At 40.9% G+C, this 22227-nt stretch overlaps 1 protein-coding gene across 2 annotated transcripts in view; it reads left to right on the forward strand.

The window, feature by feature from the left end:
* The window catches only part of LOC105286456 (protein phosphatase Slingshot homolog 2), a 95275-nt gene that overhangs the window by 31248 nt on the left and 41800 nt on the right, over positions 1 to 22227 (forward strand). For both annotated transcript variants that reach the window (XM_011351414.3, XM_011351415.3), the window contains one exon: positions 14545 to 14704. In XM_011351414.3, coding sequence (XP_011349716.1) covers positions 14545 to 14704 — 160 coding nt within the window. The remainder of the gene's footprint in view (positions 1 to 14544; positions 14705 to 22227) is intronic.

The following is a 22227-nucleotide window of genomic DNA, read 5'->3' on the forward strand; positions in this document are numbered from 1 at the left end:
ATAAGGAGACTACTGATTACATTATGTGATTTTGTTAACACGTAAATTAATCGACTTCTCGTTTGCCTGGGTGCGATCTTGCGGTTGCATCACGATGAGCAACGGTAACATTACGCATCATTTAAGCGAAAGCGAGCACTTTAGCGCCGATCGGCGCCTTAAAAGAAAGTCAAACTAAAGTGACGCTATTGAGTCCATGCTCAACCTTATTACCAAAGAAAGCAGGATACGTGAATACATGACACGGCAAGAATAACGCGCAAAAACCGGTTATTTTTAGTAATGGCAGTATTCGGGGATTTATGCCACTTTCTCGCCACTCGTCTATATGTTATCTAGCTGCTAAAAATCGTTAGGCTACGCGTACACGTTCGATATCAGCCGTCCACGAGGCTCTCTTATCACTTTGCATGAGATTATGGCACGATAATGCGAACCACAGGCACGTCGTAATGTTCGTTTTTCACTCTTTTATTTGCTGTTTATTTTCTTCGATTACTGGCTGCGAAATCGAGCGATCGCGTCTTAAGCAATCTGTTTGAGTTTAATGAACAGGGGCTTGCCACTGAGATATTACAAATATTAGTGCAGGTAATCCTGAGATACATATGTCACGATGTAAAGTTTATCTCAAAACCTAATAATTTCATGATTCTTTTTGCGATTAATTCTTGAATTAATTCTTTTTACTTACAGTAAATGTAAAGAAAACCAGATCCGAATTTTAATGCAAATCTTTAAAGTTAACGATTTTATCTAGCTAAAATTATAACTTATCTTAGTAGTTAGTTAAAGGAGCGCAAGGAATGTAATTTAAATTATTTAAATTAATTTGATTCGTCCAAGGTTATCTATCGATATAGAAAAAAATAAAATAACATGCATACCAATGTAAAATACTTTTCGCGGTCTACGTCAGTAGAAATAATATCCAGCACTTAATGATTTTCATATCAATATTTACTTTGCCGAACAGTAAATCTTGGAATTCATTTGGCGTATAATAATCTTTTATATTTGCTTTTATATTTGTAACACGTGTGCTTTTACTCTTATCCTCGCCGGACGATTTATTCCGGCGATTACGCGCTTTACGACAACTTTCTCTAAGAACAAGAGAGGAAGCGAGGATAATCGACGAGATCGAGGATACGCGGGGAAAGAAAGTTCGTCGGAATTTCCAACGAAGAGCAGCACGTTATACTGTAAACGTGTATACGGACTTTTCTTTCTTTTCAAGGATTAACTGCGTTTATTCTCTTCTATTTTATGCGTGATGCGAACTACGATGACTCCGCGGATTTCGGAGAAATTGATTTCGTACGATCGATTATTCGGAAAGCTGGAACTGATGGAAATTCTGATTCATCTCTTGCGGATGATTCCTGTAACATCATCGGCGCGAGATTAACGATAATGATGTTGCGCGAAGACAAGTGATCATTACTATATTTGGAAAGAACAAGAAATTCATTTCATATTGTAACGAGAGATGTACGCCGAATATGATTTACAAACATGTAATTAGAGAGCATCCATTTTTATTAATAACATTTCATTTAAGGATATCGTTTATAAAGAATCAAAGAGATCTCTCTCTTTCTCTTTCCAGATTATGATTACAAATGAAAAACTTTTCGTGTATATGACGTACATAGATCTGAACCATGTCGGAATACTTCGATAATAACGGGAATTCAGCGTACTATATGCAAGAAATTATGAACATAAGAAGCGACAGGAAGATAATTAACTTTTTTTTTAACTCTACGTGCAATTTGATACTTCGAGATGCGTACACGCCATGGAAATCTCATTACGTAATACGCGTAACGCATAAAATACCTCGCGCGTGCAGAAGCTGATCGGTCAGAGAACGAGGGAACCGGTTCGATCAATAAATTTGCCGATCATCCGCGGTAATCGCCACGTAATCCCGACATCCTCACGTTATTCCGCGCCGCGTCCGTGATCGGCCGGTTAAACGGCCGCGTGCTTTGCGATAATTGCTCGGCCGATTGTTCCGAAGGTGCGCGACGAAGATGGAACAACTGTGAGAATCAAATGAGCGAGCGTGAGAAGTGCTCGTTACGCCGCTCTCGTGATTGTGGAAAAATCGATTGCCCGGTGGAAATTCATGGCGCCGCTGGGAGACGTTTTCTCGGACGCGGATAACGTTCGCATGTCGTCCGCTCGCAATCCTGCACGATTCGCGGGTCACCGTTATACGGTGAAATGCAATATAAGAAACGAGCTAGATCCGTCCCACGATTTACGAGTTGCCTCTTTTGCGTGCTTTGCTTCTACGGTGAAAATATTTGTCGAGTGAATATCGTATTTATTCCGGTGGTATTTTTGGGAACCGTTAAAACGTAATAGTTTTGGGAATCACTGGCTTAAATAAACTGTTATTAATATTAATGTTGAAACGTACGACATCAGTTTCTACTCTCGGCAGCGAAAATGCATCTCGCATTTATTCGACTTGTGCACGTGTCGGCGATGCGCGTCACGCGAAAAGAGAACACGTCGGATGCGTTCAAGGTGATTCGCGCGTTTTATCGTTAAACCGTGGCCAGGCACCGTGAAAGATGCGCAGAAAGTGCTATTCTCGCCCTTTCTTGACGACGTGCGTGTGCAGTTTGAAGTTTCCTCATCCTAGTCCTAGTAACGCGATATTATCGCGCACTGACGAAACGCGTGATTGTTCCATATTTTTATTGACGATTTATTATCGGAGAGATATACGATATGCAAATTTCTGGATAGAAATGCACGCAGCTGGTATACAAAAACCTGCGAAGAATTTAATACGAATTCGACATCGAGACAAATTCAAGCACGGATTGAATAGATGGAAAATAATTTTCGAGATTAAAGTTTTAAGAAAAATTTTATTCAGGGATGCTTTATGTAGTGCTGTTTACATGCATAGTATGGACGTTGCTTCATCACAAGTGATGAAATATTAATGTTATCAATTAAATTTTCAGTTTAGAAGAAAAGGCAAATATAAATACAAAATATATTTTGCAATTAGGACAGATTTACGTTACTCAGCTGGATTTTATTAGTTTAAAAGTAATATTCGGATAATATTAGCATCATAACAAAGCGCACATAAACGTATGCATTATAAATTCGCAACTAGATGAGACCACAAATTTTAATAGATGCTATATCAGTCACATGAGCACGTGTGAAATATTGTCTATCTTGTACGTGTGTATCGTACTCGACTTTAACAATAAGTGCATTACGTAATACACATTGCTGATTAATGTATGGATCGCATAATTTGTGTCCATGATATTTTAATGTGTGCGTTTACGTGGCGTTACGTCAAACAGAGCAAGCGAACGATCATAAAACACATCGATTTTGTATAACACACGTGGTGTGTTATACTTCCTCTCGGTTTGCAACTTGAATCATTTTCGTGACGCACGATGCCAACGTGACTTGAGGAGATCATTGACCGTCTTGCAATTGAGTGCATGCACGATTCAGGTGTGGCTGAATCACGCTTGCGCACCGAAAAAAGAAAAAAAAAGAAAACGGGTAAACTGGCGTTTAACGGTGCTACAATTTTTTCGTGCAATTTCCAGCAATAGTTAGTAAAGTTAATTAGGGAACATTAACAACGTCATTAACAACGGAGCAAGTGTGTTGTTAGGCTGTGTAATCAGTTCCAGCTTTTCCGCGTTTTTATGCATTTTTTATGTAAAATATGTCTGAAGAAAAGAGGAAATTTAGATCTGCCGAACATTAGCGTAACAAATTTTCGACGATCTGCAATGTTCTATTAAAATCCGGATGATGTTATTTATACGCGTGTGTTCGGTTCTATTCATGTTTCGCACAATTATCAAAGGAGTACCGTTGACACCCTTGAAAGTGCCTACGAAGGCTTTGAGTCATCAAGGTTAATTTAACGAGAAATTCTATATTTTGAGATACGGCTACCTTTGGAGAGATGGTCTCTTCTTGTGGAACGCGGGCTAATTTTAGTAACACGTTGTCTTCATGTATGCGTTAACGACCGGAATATCGGAGTGCAACAAAGACGATTGCTCGTGATATTCGTGTTAGAACTAAAGGACGGTTTCTACTGTTGTCGAGAAAAACCATATCCGGATTATGACTGAGTGAGACAGCATAGGATCAATTAGAATGGGGCGTGTTGGGTCAGATTTGAAGAAGTCAGGACAGAGAACAGACGAAACTGTACAATAGAATGACAAGAAAAAATAGAAGAATAAGATAAACTTTCGAAATGTGAAATAGACCGATGAAAGATCGAATTAATTAAAATAATAAAATAGAATTAAAAAAAAGAAAAGATTAATCTATAGGAAATAGGAAGTAACTATAAGATATAGGAAGAGGAATTCATCGCGTGAGAAAAGAGATCATATGGATATTTTATTAAAATTATATAAAATAGAACATATTATTCTTGTTTTCTTCAACATGGATAATTGTAGACATAATCTCTAGGATATTATACATCTCATTTTCTTTGTTCCACTATTTAATCCGATGAGATTTTTCGTCCTAGGACCGATGGATCGATATCTCTCAGTGTTGGGAAATCGACGAAAGTCCAATTTCGTGCGCTATGGAACGGAACGGGGTTTTATACCGCACGAAGAGGGAACATAAATACGGAAAAAGTTTTGGTCGCTCGTGGTTCTTTCTTAACGTTTTGCTGTTCAGTCTTGCGCAGCGTGAAATCAACGCAGCGGGGTCGTGTTCGCCGGCACTTTCCTTCGCATTTACGACTTCATCTTTTCTCTTTTGCATACGGATATACTCGCAGATACACTTTCCCTCTCTCTGTCGTCATCTTTGTTCCACGAACTACGAGTCTTGTCCGCGTGCTGAAAAAGCTAAAGGTACGCTTAGCACCTTGCAACTTCGGTAATCCGTCGAAGGTCAGAGTCGCGCGATTCTTTTACTTTGAAATCGACATTTGCACGAAATGCACTAAGCGGAAATTTCTTTTCATTTAAGCGTATATGCGCAATTTTATTAAAAAGTGACTTAGGTATCTTTAAAAACACAGATTACGCGAGCAATCTTATGCCACTGCACGTTATCTCAAAATAGCTCTACGTGAAATATCATTCTTATCTCTGTCTTGTAGCTGCATCTGCAGAATTACATTAGATTTTGATCTGACAAACTGTATCGCATATCATCGTCTCTTCCGTGTCATTGATCATAATTGACGCTCGCGTGAGTAACGCTATTTCGATGCAAAGGCAAAGAAAATCAAGATGCAAGGGGGCAATCTCGTGCGTACTCTTCATTCTGAAATATAAAGTGTTCTAGAAAGCGTGCAGTTTTTCATCGATAAGCGATTTCTTAAAACGCTTTAAATAAATTTTTCATACAAATATAAACTAGTTTTCTTGTTTTGGATTTTTTATTTTTCTGTAAAATGAAGTCATAGCTTACATTTTTATTAAAATAAATCGATCAAAGAATAAAATATTTTTAAATCATATTATCTATGCATACTATCTTCGCTACTATCTTCCAAAATTAATTGATTCCATAATGAAACAACTGCTATTTCTAATCTAATTCTTAGTGTAATAAATCTCTCTCTCTCTTTCTTTCCGGCTCAGGGAAAAGGTTTAATTTTTAGAACATCCACCTACGCATAACATACAAGATTGATATATGTACATCTGACACGTACGCGCTACTGGTTCCTTATCTACTGTCGCAATCCTTTCGAAACGCAGAGTTCCGTTCCGGACATAAATCCCTTGGCAATCCCGGCGGGAATGCGGCCGCACGCTCGCAGCAAAATAATATCGAGCAATAAAAAAAGATCGACTGCGGGCTCCATTCGCCACGGCCGTCCCGAATTCGGAGGCGCGTCGTGTAATCGGCACAGAGATATCATCTTGCGCCGACTCGGACTGCGATTTTTTCGCACTCTGTATTCGCGCCGGCTCTGTATATCGTAACCGGCGGTACCGGTACGTGACACACTTTGCGTCGACTTGTGCGAATTGTATTCGGTCCGAAAGATCTCTCTGCCGGCGCGGAGGAGCACGCGGGAATGACAATCGCAGAGATGCAATCTCGATTGCATGCTAGACCCGTGCTGCGACGATAAACCACCACTTTATTGAGAAAATTGCCCCGAGTTATTGTACGGGATGTATCGAAAATGTGCTTTCACGATTTTACTGCAGCTTTCAGACACGTAACTCGCAGTGACTACGTTCAAATATTTTGCTAACATAAAGGAAATTTCTCTTTCTATAAGATATCTCTATTTAGGAATTAATGTCCTTTTATTTACACAGATGCGTATTATTTAGGCGAGGAGTTTAATACACTGATATTTCATTCAAGCAGTTTGTGTCAGTATCTCGTTCCTTCGTCTGCCAAAATTTTCATGATTTAACTAACGGTTCGTGATTTGAAAAGATAACAAATGTCGGCGATTACTTTCCTCACGAGCGCAAGAAAATGACTAGCTTTCGCAGCAGTATTATCGAGTATACGCTCATGTGTAAGGAATGGATGCATGCATGTGCATGACGAGCGTACTTTACATCGGACTGACGTCACTGGCGAGACCGCGCCGTTCGTTTTGGTTCGAGAGAGATGGTATGTGCAGATTTTGACTGCAGGTCACGTTTGTGCGGATTTTATGGACTTTTAACGGTGCTGGCGCTCGCAGCTCGGGTCATTCTTATCTGCATTGCCCCTCTGCATTATCCCCATAAAGATCCAGCGTTCGGCGCCAGTCCAATTTGCGAGACGCGCGCTCTCGATTACGATCGAGCTTGCTCGGCGCTTCCTTTTTCTCGCTGACGATTCAGCATTCGAGATCCTATATACTGATCTGCACGCTACACTACGCGAAATCGTTGTAATTTGCGTGTTCCGTAAGGTGCATCCTTAGCTGCAATGAAAAAACTTAAGTCTGACCGGTGCATTTTTCATCCCTCTCTCTTTTTCTTTCTTTTTCCTTTTTTATTATAATAGTGATGTCTGGAGATGTATCTCTGCTTGCTCTTTTCTCTATGTTCATCGATACCAAATTGTTTCTTCGTCAACCTAGTTGAATAAATTTCTGCGCTTTTGCCTCGTAAATTGGCGATTTCGTTCAATGCTTGCCAAAATGTTCGATCTCTTTCTTTTCTTGTAACAAAAGTAAGGATCGTAGATATGGGGAAGCGTAAAACGGGAAGTTATATCTCCTGCTGCGATGCTATCTATATGATGTATCGAGAATGTAATCTTGTTACAGGAAGAATTTTTGTGCTATGGTTTTACGAGCGGTCCGGAAAACATTCCGTGAGCAATATTACGGAGGGTTCCGCAAGTTCTGTGAAGATATTATACGCGTCGTTAATAATTTATAACTTCGTTAAATATGTTATGTAACGGCGTGCAAACGGGAGATAAGTTTTATTGGAATAAACTTATTCCACGAATAAACTTATCTCCCGTTTTCACACTTAAACTTTTGAAATAGAGGAAATATCTGAAGTTACTGGAAAAAAGTAAAAAAACTAAATTAGAGTTGCACCAATTTCTGCAATTTTCCATTTTACTACCTCTTTTATTTAACTTTCTCCTGATTATTATCTATTTATATACTGCTCGGATTATCGAGGAAGTTATTTAGATCAATATAGTCGAGAGCGGATACTCGAGTAATTATCCAGCAATCGCATTGTGATCGCTAAAATGTTTCTGCTACATTTCTACTGCTCCGGTTATTTACGTGTCTTTTGGAGCACATTTGTTTTACTTATCTATGAAACGGATGTAATATTTTATGCGTGAGCACTGCAGTAGTTCCACCATTTATTGTAAATGTTACGTTGTGCAAAGATTTCTCTTACACAAATGAATTGAAGGAAGTTACATTTATTAGTTGCGAGGTATGAAAGATTGACTTCCTTTGCTTTATCTTTCGTTCAAGATTTACATTTCTTTTCCTTGTATAATATTAATACGAGTATCTAAATTACATATGAACTTGGTCAAGAAATATAACATACAATATCTATTAATGAAATTATCCTTTTAATTTTAATGTTACGTAAAAGTGCAAAATGGCAACTTCTCTAGAGGATATTAAAGACATTATTTATTATTCTTAGGTCACATACATGAACACGCTTTCTCTTCCTAATCGTCATTTTCTCAGTTTACGTGTATTTATTACTTTAATTATTTTCATATCTACTGTTGAGCAATACTCATGCGCTTGCTCCGGAATAATAAATAAGAGTCATTCTTTTTATGTAGTTTCCTTTAAGTCGAGTGGCAACGGGATCAAATTATCGATAAATTATCGCCGTGTGTCAGTTCCGGTTCGGCCGTTCTGACCACAGCTAACGCTGTTATGTCATCGTTTTCACGATGAACGATGCACGTACAATAACGTCGAGTATGTTCCACGTCACGTGTACCACGACGCGATATAATATGCGAATCGCGTGTGATAAGCGCACTGTGCTTAAGCACACGACCGATTATTTATTGATCTCGTAAAGAAGCCGGCCTCTCGATTTCTGCCGGCGTTTGTTGCGTTGCGAACTAAGCTCTTCAGGAATATTGCCACATTAACATAAACGCTATTTGCCTTCGGTATACGGTACGGCATATTACCATCTCAGGCTTTCGATGAACCTTGTAAATTGTCAATGTATGCTTTACCCGGCAAACGGCGCGAGCAACGCGCAAATGTCATGTAAAAATATTTAAATTAGCAAATAAGGAAATTTATCTGCGATCTTTATTGAGTTGCTATAAAAATTCGTTTTTAACACATAAGTGAGCGCAAAATATAGTTCTTTTCCTCTTCTTTCGACATGACATTTCTTAATGCACTTTACAAGTTAAAATAATCTAAAAATACGAATTATATCATATTCTTATCGCAACTTTGCAGACCTATCTGAGCCGTATTCAGATTTTTATTTTATTACTACTAACTTACGCGATAGTAACATTGTAAAAACTTCATCATGAGAAACATGACGTTGTATACGTTTGACGGAATAGACCAAGCTCTTTGTCGAATTATGTACTGGCGAATTGAAGCATGGTGACTGTGATTGTTGGTGCCAGTAAATATAGCAATTGAGAGCTATTCCTTCATGGCAAAAATAATCGCACGCGGAACGTACGATGCAATGTAACGTCAAGCCGTCGCAGATACGCGCGATAAACGCCGAACAGGGAGGCTGGTGCTCCATGGGCGCATATCTCGCTCGACACCGCGATTTCCACGAATCTCTCTCTCGTGTCCCGATGCAAATACGTATATAATAAGGACGACGGTCTCTTTGCGCGCGCTAATAATACAGCCAGCCGATATATAACCAGCGAGCGAACGAGTGTTCCGCTCGGCGTGTGCGGGTCCGCGCGGAGATCCGCCCACGTATCGCCGTTTCGTTCTAGCTTAAATCCCCGAGATGATTTTAGTATCCCGTCGGTTCTCCGCCTAATCGCACACGCGTGCCGTACCAGCGTTTCTCTCGCAAATCTCGCGAGCGATTATCGAGTCTCCTATTCATTATTCGAGCGGGTGGGAATTATTTCCCGCGCGAGCAAGCAAGCGGTGAACGCGAGCGATCGCGACTTTCAGATCTCGCCCAGAATCGTCGTTGGATCTTGAATCGAAGATTTCCTTGCGACATTGTTGCGCGGTAAATTGATCACAGAACGGAAGATCGATAGATCTCGCGGAGAGAAATTATCGGCGAGAAGGTAGAATATTTCGTTGGCGGGAACAAATCGGTACGCAGCCTCCGGCCGATCGATTTCCGCAGTTGTCGTCATCTCGCGAGTGCACCATTACGGAGAATACTGAGGAGAACGCCCCTGCAGCCAACAACGCAGGGGTACCGGTCATATACCTGAACGACGGCTACGTCGACAGGTAAAGATCGTTTGTTAGAGAAAGGATGGATCCCAGCCTCGATTAATTCTTTTCACAGTCCCGCTGTCGGCTACCTCCGTGCGGATGCTTTGAAAAGATTTCACCCCGATTTACGGTGGCAGTATCAGCTGCTGCTGTACTACTCCGTGGATACCATCCCGGACATCCCTCTTTCCTTTTCTTCCTCCCTCGAGACACAGAACGTATTGTCGCCGAAAAATCTATCTTGCTGGAAACATTTTTCCTGAATTGATAACCATAGCTTTTCGTGTGCCTTATAAATTTTATTGAATTGATTATTGATTTGGAGTGAGAGAAACGAAGAGATAAAGGATGATAGGATATGCTGATTGTGAGCAGACATTTAAATAACATTTTTATGTTACTGCAGATTTCTTAACGAGTATTTATGTCCATGTCCATGTACTAAAGCTTGCGTTAACTCTCTCTTCAATACATCCAATTCTCATAAATACACTTATTTCTATTATGACTTGCAAAAGCTGCAAGAAAGCTGCAGCAACGAAATGAAATATCAGTATATTTATGAAAATTATTAGCCATGTAAATTAATTCGGTGCTTTTTTTGAGAGCAATAGGTATATAATATTTGGGTACCATAAAACACGGCAACTTAATATTCTACAAAACTTTGAAATTTTTAAGTATTCATTATCGTTGTTCATCGTAACGTAAAGACATATCTCGTGCGAAAACGCAAATTGATATGAACGTATAATGCAACACGGGAACATCATCGATGCATTAGCGCGCCGAGGGCTCGATAAATTTCTTAATGATCCCGAATATCCACCGGATATTCCGAATATCCACTGGATACTCGTGATACACGGTATAATGGAGAGCGCGGCGACGCGCGTTTGCGCCGAGCGACGATACTTAAATATTCTCGGTGCGCGCGTTGGTTTCTCCTTATTCCGGCTGGGATCAGACGCGCCGGCATTATTCGAACAGGCCGTCGCAATTTATTTGGCCGATCATTCTCGTTAATTATGCAGTTATGCGCCGTACGGTTGAACGAGCCGCGCGTCTATCGTAAAGCGCCGAACGATTCGCAACCTTGAGAACCTTTAACGGCCGGCTAGCTGTGGCGAGCTGTAAAAACCACCGCCACGGCACTGCTGTAAAATATATTGTAAACTACGTTTACGAGGCAACGTGTCTTCGCGCGATTCGCTCGCCACGGGCACGCTTTTAACGTTCTGCCAATTGCTCGCTCGTTTACTCGTGCATGTGCGAATGCCGAGTGCATAAGGCGAGCGTGCATCGCGAACTTAGCTTGAAACTTCCATCGCAATTAAGGTCGATCGGAGTAATTGACCGACAGCGGGATAAACGTGGGACCGGGATCGTTGTTAATGATAAAGCTGGACTATTATGAAGCCGTAGTTGCAGCATATAGCGGAGCTGTTTACTTAATTGTCATTATAAAGTCGTTAGAAAGCTGCGACACCTCAGTCATTTCAACATAATTGCTCTTTGGCGAAAATTCGAAAAAAACCTGGTTGCATTTATGCTGACTATTTTTGCTGACCTTTTTTCCGCTTATTCTTTCACATTTATTCGCGAATCGTGTGTGTGATTTTGGTGCCTGTTATTCGTGTCAGTAACAATTACCAGACTTCTGCGCGATATTGGAAACTTGATTTTCGCGAGTCCAGTTGCAAGAGACACGGATAAATAATACAACATTGGTCTTGGTTTCAATTTGTAGCGTGGTTTTCTGTAACATTCATAATTCGTGAGTCACTACTGGGTCATGCGGTTGCTGCGATATTAATTGCTACACCCAGAAAAATGACTAAAAGTGATTGCGTCCGTCGATTTTTTACCGGAGCAAACCTGTTTCGGATTTCATAACGCTACGTGTGTTCATTTTCTGTCTGTTTTCCGTACACTTTACTTTAGAATCTTGTTTGTATATGTAGACCGCGGGGCTGTACCGACTTGGCTGATGACCAGAAGGCCAAGCTGATCGCTTTACAGTGAATATTAAGAGAATGTCGAGTGAGATTGACTTGGCCCAATTTGTTAATAAGCTCGTGCGGGTAATTGAGCCACGTCACGGTAAGGTAATCCAGTCGTGTGAAAGTTATCGTCGTGGCTTTCGATAACACAATTAGAGAGAGGCATCGGCAATCGGGGAAGCTGACCCGCCAATTTTGATGATGATAGATTTTCACTCCAGTTTCTGGCGCAGATTCGCTCGTTCATCATGAAATGCTCGTCTTCAACTTTGTCGACATTGATACACTGGACATTTGTGATTTCAATTCGGAGTAAGTGGTAGCGATAGCTTCATTATTCAAGCATTGCTGACTTGAATTGCGCCTGAAATTGAGTAATATTTATCCAAATGGAAGATCTTCCTCGAAAAGATGCATTTGTACAAATTTTTCGTATTTGTACAAATCGATCATTCATCTCGGATTACACAAATTCTCGAAATTTGGAGAATCAGTCGGAACATTAGCACTTTATTGTGATGTCAGGTGTGATTTCGGAGGGGATTGTTCACACATTGGAATGATTTGTATACTTATTACGTGGTGAGATCGTCAGAGAAATTTGCTATTGTTCACAATAGCGGAAGTTCACGCATTCCAAATGGCATGTACGCGTCGTCGTCTGGCCAGTGGTCATTATCATACGAGAATGGTTTACTTTCTATGAGAAAATGGCATCGCTGGCGTAATCGCGATGTGTACACACGTGCATGTGTAATTTGCCATTTAGTCACGTGGTATCATCGTGCGTACGATTGTGTACGTGTGTTTGTAGAGATACGCACGTTGATTACACGAAAACATCGAAGGAGCGATCGCTCGCGGTAATGATGAAGCGGAATAAATGTAATAGAGCGTTCGAGCGACGTTAATTTGTGGGTGAAACATGTGAAATAACGTTCGCGGGAAAAGCTTGGCGGAGCGTAGCACAGTGCGTCGACCCTTTGTGCATTATCTTGGATCGTGTGTGTACGTTAGATTCGGTTCGTAGATTAGATGCGTGCGTCTGGTTCTCATGGTGCGAAGCTTGCCCGTCGATGCATCGCGATTCGCGCCTTGGAATGCATTTTTCCACGGACGATTTGCGTAAACATTTCCGTCTGGTTACATTACGAGCAAGCGTTTAATTAATGGGAATTAAGTGACGACGATGTCGGTTGATGTAACCATTAAGGTCCACGCTGAAGTCAAAGTGATTTTGTTATAAATATACAAGATGCTTTTTTAATAAAAGCATTTAATTGTGTCTTTGATATATTTTTCTTGGTAAATTGTAGAATAATTTAACTAAATGGCCGGTGAGTGTGAAGCTGACGTATCATTTCGCGGAAAATCATTAATTATTGAGAGTTCTGGCTCCCTTTTTAATAGTTCTAGAGTTCCTGATAGGTTAAACACATAGTTCTGGCCATTAAAGCGAAAAAATCGCATAGTGCAAAGTGAGACGCCAACTTCACGCAGCGTCTCACTTTGTCCTGCGACAGTTTCCGCCATAATTCCGGCTAGATTTTAAAAGATCTACAGTTTTACATGAGTTCTAGAAAGAGTTCAAGCGAAAAAATTTTTTTTCATCTTTTTATAATTATTAAAGCTAAAAAATGTTTAAGGGAATGACGACTGGTTAATTTCAGAGAGTTCTGTGCTTTATGAAATATTTCTCGTGTAGTTCTGAACATATTTAACCATTTTCCAAAGAGTTCTGAATGCAAACATTAATAAAAATTTGTTATTAAATAATTGTTAATGTTTGCATTCAGAACTCTTTGGAAAATGGTTAAATGTTTAACCTATCAGGAACTCTAGAACTATTAAAAAGGGAGCCAGAACTCTCAATAATTAATGATTTTCCGCGAAATGATACGCCAGCTTCACACATACAAATGGCCGAGATATTAATTATATTTAGTAGAAATAAATTTTTATTGTAATCAAGAGAAGCAAGGAGGCGGATTCTTGGTTAGAATTTCCTATTTCTACTAATCAAATGACAATTATTTGTGCTTTGTTTCAATTTGCGTTTACTTGTTTACATGATTTGTGAACGATTCGTCAATTTGTTACTGGTACATGGTCTTGATTATGTAGTAGCCTTCATTAATTAATTCGGTACTACCGCGAGTTACTAATTGTAGCATCCGCGAAGCCAGCTGAGCACACGAGTAAATCGATTAATGTTTCTGTTATCTCGATGCCGAAGATTATAATCGACAGCTGTCCGGAACTATCAACGTCAATTCACTCTCATTTACTCTTGAATCAAGGCATGCTGCGTTCCTTGAACTTGAGGATTGACATTTCTCGTCGATTTAGGATAAAGAAAATCTATTTTTATCTTGTCAAGATAAGAGCATGGTGATTCATCGATTTAAAAAATTATTCTTCAAATCACTCACGTTGCGAAGCCGCGTCAAGTTATTAAAAACATTATTACTAATTTAGTTTTCAAAATTTAAAGCCTTTCTGATATTCAAATCATTTTTCAATTATGAAATAAATTCTTTATGAATAAGCACATTATTTACGATTAAATTATTAAAATAATTTGATTAATCAAATATAAAATATGTTTCTCTGTTATTTTTGCAGTCTGAGCGAATGTTACTTCGCGGGCAAGGGCGCAGCTCTGGTTTTACCGCCAAACGAAAGGGCTCGCCCTTCAAGGCGAGTGTCGGCGGCAGGATGCGATATTCAGCAGCACTTGCAGTCCATGTTCTATCTTTTGAGGCCCGAGGAAACTTTGAAGATGGTAAGTACAATATATCTTCAAAGTATAAACTTCCTTGTATAGAACTGTAGGAGAAATTTTTTCGTACGAATTGTGAACAGCTTTGCTTTGCGTGCGCGATGATATGATATCGATTTATCTCGAAAGACTCGAATGGCAGGGAAATTGAAACAAAACTTTTCAGGCGTACTCTCGCAAGAGCAAACGCAAGTTGAGCGCGCTAGAATGCATCGCTTGAAGCACGACTGTTACGCAGTCGCTAAAAATATTTCAACCGTTTCCAAGAACTGGCAATTGTGCATTGGCAACGATTTCGAACGGTCGCGCAGTAGCGAAACAGTATTTCGTTACCGGAGTTTTCGCGTTCGAGTCGCTACCAGCTCTTGCGCGACTCGCGGCTCGGATTGCCGGATAATTCCGCGGCGGAGTCACGTTTCGGAGCGTTTCCTTTGAGACGCGCACGAGGATCATGTGCCTTTAATGCGCGCCTTCGTGAAATTGGCAGCTTCATGTTCAATACGGGGACACTCGAATTACCGCGGACTTACCATTCCGTTCGATCGCTGCCAAGCTGGAGGAACTCGTCGGAATCGTGTAAACAGGCATGTATAGCCTGGCCAAGTCATGCACTCTTGACGAGGCGAGAAACTTGGCAATCGCTGTTATCTCGAGACGTGTCTCGACGAGATTCGTGACAATCGGCTTGATCATTCGATTGCTTATGTCTATACTGCGTGCAATACGCGCTTGGCGTGTTTTAAAGAAATGCACACGAATTTAGGGTATTCGGGATCGAGCGAAATGGTGACCGTTTTGAATTTTGGAAACTTGATGCGAACTTTGATCAGCAAGCAGCGATTTTTGAAACAATGTACGTGATATTTTTATTTCTCTTGGAGAGTAAGCTTTCGCTGTGCAGTACGTGTTGACCATGACGCGTACGCTACGTAATTAAATGCCCGCAGGGTTAATTAATGCACTTCACCTTTTCCTCGGGCATCTGGTAATTAACAAGTCGCGGAACTCTTTACCCCTAGATGGATACCTACTTTAATATGCTTTACGGATAGCAGCACGGAAGCAATTCTGCCGTTATTCTTCTCTTCGTATGAGGAAGTTCCGCATAGGCCTCTAATATTTCCGCCGGGGATCCCGAAGTAATATATCCACAACAGCGAGTCTGAACAATATGTTCTCACGTAAACCACGGGGTGCAGTCTTCTTTCATTTGCAATAAAGGCATTCGACGAGTGCACAAGTACATTTTGTGTACTTGTTTTATCTTCAAAATATGAAGAAATCGCAAGAAGCAGCCGTATCATTTAGAGAAATCGTTTTATCTCAAATTGCTGAAAATCTTGTCGCCAGAAATTAATGTTGAGATCTCTGAAGATAAACATATTTTTCGAGACACAACTGTTTACACATTTTATGCATGATACAATAACACTACTGAAAAATTCGCTGAGAATGCAAATGAAATATTAAGAAAATTTGAAAATGATACGAAACTAGAGACAAACAGTGATAATGATATCAGAAAATAACGCAGAAAGCACGCGCGATACGGCAATTTGCTGCCATGATGAATTATTCGAATGTCGGATGCGTTTGCACTGCGGCTAATGGATAATCCACCGTATCAGTAGTGGGCGGATACACCCTATACATGACCCGATTGAAAATCGCTGGGTAGTCGAGATAAGAGATAAGAGCAGCAGTTGCGCGATCTTGAAGCCGCTCCACGCTGTCTACCGCGCTCTCGGCGACCTGGAATTTTCCACGTGGGACCGTTTCGAGTCGGTCGGTGCGGCGTGGCACGGCGATGTCGGGATTGTCGCGAAGTGGGCTAAGCGCGACCCACATGCGCGGGTCGTCGTCGTCAGAGCGAAGGCGACGCATTTGAGGTCGCGGCCGATGAGCAACGAGCACTTCCGGTCGCCGCGCGAGTAAGGAAAGGCGGCTGCGGGTTTTGCCGTTGCAATAGGTACATCGAATCGCAATCGAATCGGTGAACGGCATGAACCGTGACTCTTGTATCCTACATTTATGGCGATTTCCTACGCTTCCGATTTGCGGTGCTTCGCTGCTGGCAATCTCTGCGAGTCGAGAAGGTTTTTCCTTTTAGGCCCAATTTCTTCACCTCTCGATAACTTTATCCAAAAGATATCTCGTAGAATCAGTTTTCTTCACCTTTGTAACCTGACAGAATATGGTAATTTATAATAACATTCTAGACACTTTGTGTCAAAAGTGAGTAGTATGAAGAATAGCTATCCGTTAAATACGTAATCAGAGGTTTCAATAAAGAAAACAAATTTTTAGTTATCTGGAAGATAACTAAATATATAGCTATTGAGAGGTATGAAGAAACTGGGCATTAGAAGATAATGTGTATCGCATTCAACTGTTGTACTGTTGTACCTTAAATTGAATATTTTTGAATAGAGTAGACTTCCTTTTTTTTCTATTAGAGCCTGAATTGTTTGTGGCAGCAGATTTAAGTAATAATCTAATATTATAGTAGTTTGAATCCAATACATCTCGCCTGCGCTATGTACCTCCAACATCTACGCCCACGCGCGTAACGAGACCTTCTTTCGAGCACTCTCGCCGCTCACTCACTCGGGGTTTGGCATCGCTCATGATTCATCCCGCACGATCATCCAATTTGGGCGAAAGTAGAGAATGACCGTAGCTCTTTTATTGTTCGGTCTGGCCGATCATGCTTTTTGCTGGCGTGTTGTTTACGCGATTCGCTTCTCTTTCACTCTGCGAATGCGATGCACTCGAGATTGACCAACCGTCAATGGAGCAAACGGCACAAATTCGTCCTTATTACCTCTGACATGAGCGTTCCACATTGAGGACAAGTCTAGCTCTAGAAAAAGTAGCCTCTGTTAGAAGGAGAACCCTGACCCGGTTCTTCAGCTCGTTCTCCTTTAGCGCGAGGAGGAGGAGGAGGAGGAGGCGCACAACGGGTCACTGTTGTTTCGTTCGCGCGAGATTCGATAGATTTTGACGACCTAGGTCAGGCAAGGTGTCCAGAGGTCAAGGGTGAGTAAAGCGACAATTCTCTTTTCTGTTCGCCGCGAACAAAAAAGATACCGGTCGCTGGAAGTTCGGTGATATCGTCGAACCGGATTCCTTATCGGAATCGATTGACAGCAAAAGAAATCGCATCGAAGGTGGGAGCTGATCGAAGGTGGTCGACATTCCGCGCATTTTAATCGTGCAATTCATAATTTCGCGATTAGGCGCATATTGGGTGTCGAGTCGAGAGGTTTCCGCTCTGGTAATGATTTCGCAGCTGGTAGTGATTTTTCTGGTGCAAACGTTTGCACGATTATGCGTTGTGCGGCATATCGGTGGCTTTATTGAGCGTGCAAACAAGTGCTATGCAAAACGTTTAATGCATTCCAAGATTACTTTGCAACGCAATCGACGGGATATGCGACTTGTTTTACGTTTTGTATTTTGTTTCGCAGATTCCTTGTCAGATCTCTCTAGATAGCTACATTCGGAAAGCAGCTACGGAAATTCGCGCACCCACAGAAAATATTTCTGGACTTAATGCTATTACTCTTTAATCTATCATAAAATAAGATCGCTATAGCGACAATCATATTTATTATTGAAAAGAAGCATATTTTAATCTTGAATAGAAAATTCGAAAATCTAGATTCAAATAATCTTGGTGCTATCTCATTAATTTTCTCAGAAAGATTTAGATAAAAATTTGTAGCAAGTTCAAAATATTCTTGATTTAAGAATATCGTGAGATCTAAAAGACATCTTATTCTATTCTTGTAAGAGAATTTGTAGAATCTGCACAAAACGACCAATATTTATGTGTTGCAATCGAAAATCGGGAAAGTGTTTCTGTGTATTTCTGTGTTTCTGTTATTTACAATGAATAAGTGCAATACTCTACAAGAAATATTAAAAGATATGGAAATGTCTTATCTCGAATCTTATTTCTCAAGTAAGTATATTGTATATACTTACTTACATTTCCATATCTTTTAATATTTCTTGTAGAGTATTGCACTTATTCATTGTAAATAACAGAAATACTTTCCCGATTTTCGATTGCAACACATAAATATTGGCCGTTTTATCGGAATAAAGGACGCAGAAGCGCCGAGTCGACGAGCGACTGTGAGAAAATGATGCGTCGACATCGACAAAGCCTACTATAAAGTGGCGCTAATATCAAATTATTCTACATACAAGAATATATAAGCATAAATTTGTATATGTTACTCTTGTCTCAAGACAGTAAGACAATGTTATTTAATTCGAGAGAGAAGAATAGAAATTACTGATTTAAATTAAAAATTGTTTTATTTTCATATTTTTTATACTTGTAATACGATTAAATTAGTCAAGAATATTTTTCGTTTTGTTATCAGAAATCCTTTCTGAGGGTGCGATCAAAGCATTGAGCGACTCTTTCTCGAACTCGCGAGTGTTCAAGAATATGTATGCCACGCGATAAAAGGATTTAGCATAGCATACAAAAGCGTAGCTCGCAAGTAGCTTCGGGTTTTCTTTATACGCGTTTCCTTTTGCGTAGTAATCGTAGTAAAGAAGTAATTGCAAAGGGAGAGCGGCAAAAATCACTTGGTCGCACTCGCGCGAGCGGCTAATATGCGCGGAGGAGGCGGATAAGCAATAAAATCGCAAGCTCATGATTCTGACCTTTATGACGGTATAAATCGCATTATAAGATAGGAGCACGGCGCACGGATGTGCAAGGTTGGCGAAGGCAGCAAAGACTCGGGCGCATTGTCATCTTGCTCCTCGGTAGTTGAGCAATTCGCCGTGTTCATCCTCCTTCGGAGGATCGAACAAAGAATGGAGAATCACGGTGTCGGCGCGATAAACGCGCCCATCCTTCGAACGACATAATGTATCACTCATCATTCATCCTTTCTTCGTCCTCCCCGCCTCTCCCTCGTTGCGTTGTTTCGAATTTTCGCTTTGAAATTAAATTGATTGATCTCGATCGAAATGTACGTGAAATCACGTATACTGCTAACTTGAAGTACGTTGAATACGAAAAGTGCTGATTAGAGTGACTTGGAAGCGAGAAGGAGGAAGTGACGTATCGATTGTTAACGTAAGAAGTGACAAACGTCTGTTTAAATTGCCTCAGTAACCAGTCATTCTTGATGATACTGTTAACGTGACTTTTGATTGTCAGCAAAACGCGATTGTTCGCTCGGTGTCTTATTGTTCCATGTTATTTAGTTATGCATCACCTCGAGTGATTATCTTGAAAAATTAAGTTTCATGATACAGGGACGACAATTGATGGAAAAAGGAGCACCAAAGATTGCGTGTATGTCGCGAAGTCGGTTAATTCAATAATAACAATTGAGCAAAGCAACTACTTTGCGCGTTACGTTAAAGCTCTAGAAATATTTCAGCGTTAGAGTGAAAAAATCCTTTTTGGAATCGTTGCATGTATCAAGCGGACACAAGGGTTTTTCCTTGATGCAATTACCCCGATGATGAATCTCACGGTGTAAAACGCGTCGCGCCGAAGGTACACGGAACACAGCAAAAAATCGTACAGCGAATAAAATTCCCCGTTGCGGTCATCCGCCGTGAGAAAGATAAATGATTCCCGTCGGCATAATGCGAGTCTCGTAGGATTAATGATAAACTAGCAGCTGCAGCTGCTAGCAATGTTGTTGCGTCGCGGGCTCGTAAATATCTCTCAGGTGAGATCCTGGCGAGAAGAAGCTGGCAAAATGCACGCGGATGGACACGTGGGCGCTTTTATGGACCGCGCATTGTTACCGCCGTGACCGTCGACCTCGTAAATCGTTTCGTCGATTGCATGCGTATTCCAACTGCCATTTGTTCGATTACCATGGAAATGAGACTGCCATCGAGAAGAGAAATTTCTTCTATCGCAAAGTTAATCCCGTTGTAACTTGTACAGATATAAAACTCTGATGTGTGTGCGGCCCTGATACACGTGCGTGAAGAAAAAAAACATGGGATCGCGGAAAGACAAAAGCGCCGGTTGTGATCTTTTGAAGCAAGCGCACGTATAGAGACTCGTATTAGCTTCGCGTGACTCAGAATTCAGTTCTGTGCTAAATAGCATCAAGATAATTGTCATCTAAGTGCCAGCCACAAGAGCAACAGTATTATAATATAATAGTGCATTGTGATAAAAAGAGCTCTCGGGAAATAGGTGCGTATTCTGGTGTACAATGGGCTTGCATAATGTGCCGTTACTTGTGATGCGATGTTTCTAGGCTAAATAAAGTAGTATAATAATTAGTGCAACGTGATGGTTGTGCAGCCAGTTCCCGCTTTACGATGATTCCCATCTTGAAATCTCACACGTGGGAATTTTCATTATGCGCATTTGGTCACGTAATGACAACTCGCTTTGTTAGTTTCCTTGTTGCAGATGGCTTGATATCGTGATAGCACGTGTTCTGCAATTATTAAGCAGAACAGGACAACGAAGATAAGACATTTCGTAATATTCCGGAAATGTCATAAGCCATAAAGCGCAGATGGCCTTTTTTTACTTGAAACGTGTCATCTTGATTTGAGGGCGAGACTCTGTAAATTGCAGCATGTAATAGGTTATTTATTCCGATAGATTCCTCTCGTATCAAACATAAATATCTAGATGTCATAAATATCATATTGTGCACCATACATTACTCATTTATGGCGCAATTTTAATTAGAAATTCATATCGACTTGCACGTTAGAAATGCGAGATGCACGCGACATCTCCAATCACGTACATCGGTTTCTTCTCTGATCAGCAATTTCCCATTTCCCGTGAATGTTCGCAAATTAATGAGCAACGCTGCACACGGTATGACTCATCTGAGACGTCGCGGAAATGCCAGCGTTCGTTTCGTTTCGCGCCTCTCGGTTCAATCTGAAAGGGCGCATCACGAAGAAATGTCGGAGATTCCTCGGAGCCGCTGGACGGGACCGGCGAGAAACTGGTCCCTACAAGGACAACGAGGTAAGGGGGCCGCATGATTCGCTACAGGTCGTTTCGTCGACTTCTTTTCAGCAGGGCCCCGTTACTTTTTACGTCCGTACTTAAACTTGCGCGCGTACTTGTCCGCTCAGGGCCCGGATCTTCTATGCGCGAGATGTCGATGACCCGACCGACCATTAACTCACAGTTCGGTTGCCCACTTCCGGTGCTTTATTCGCTCGCGCTTCGAGCTCTCTCTCGCTGAAATCGATCGTCTCGATGACGCTTCAGTGATGACACGGCTTAGCGCCCAGAGCGAATCCGAATCGTGATAAGAATAGCGTTTGACGAATACTAGTAGTCTATTATGATGAATCACTTTTTCCATTGTTCTTCGAGGTGCAGCTGTATATCGATAACGTTGAATAAATTACATTATCTGCGTATCACGGAGATAATAATTTATGCAGATCTCGAGTTCGCTTATAGATTATCAGAGCCTTTTCTTTGTTGTCTTCTTCCACTTACTTTGCGTTACCAAGAATCTCTTTCATTTCTCAACGGACAGAGC

The sequence above is a fragment of the Ooceraea biroi genome, chromosome 5 (assembly GCF_003672135.1).
Source record: "Ooceraea biroi isolate clonal line C1 chromosome 5, Obir_v5.4, whole genome shotgun sequence".
In the NCBI taxonomy this organism is placed as follows: Eukaryota; Metazoa; Arthropoda; class Insecta; order Hymenoptera; family Formicidae; genus Ooceraea; species Ooceraea biroi.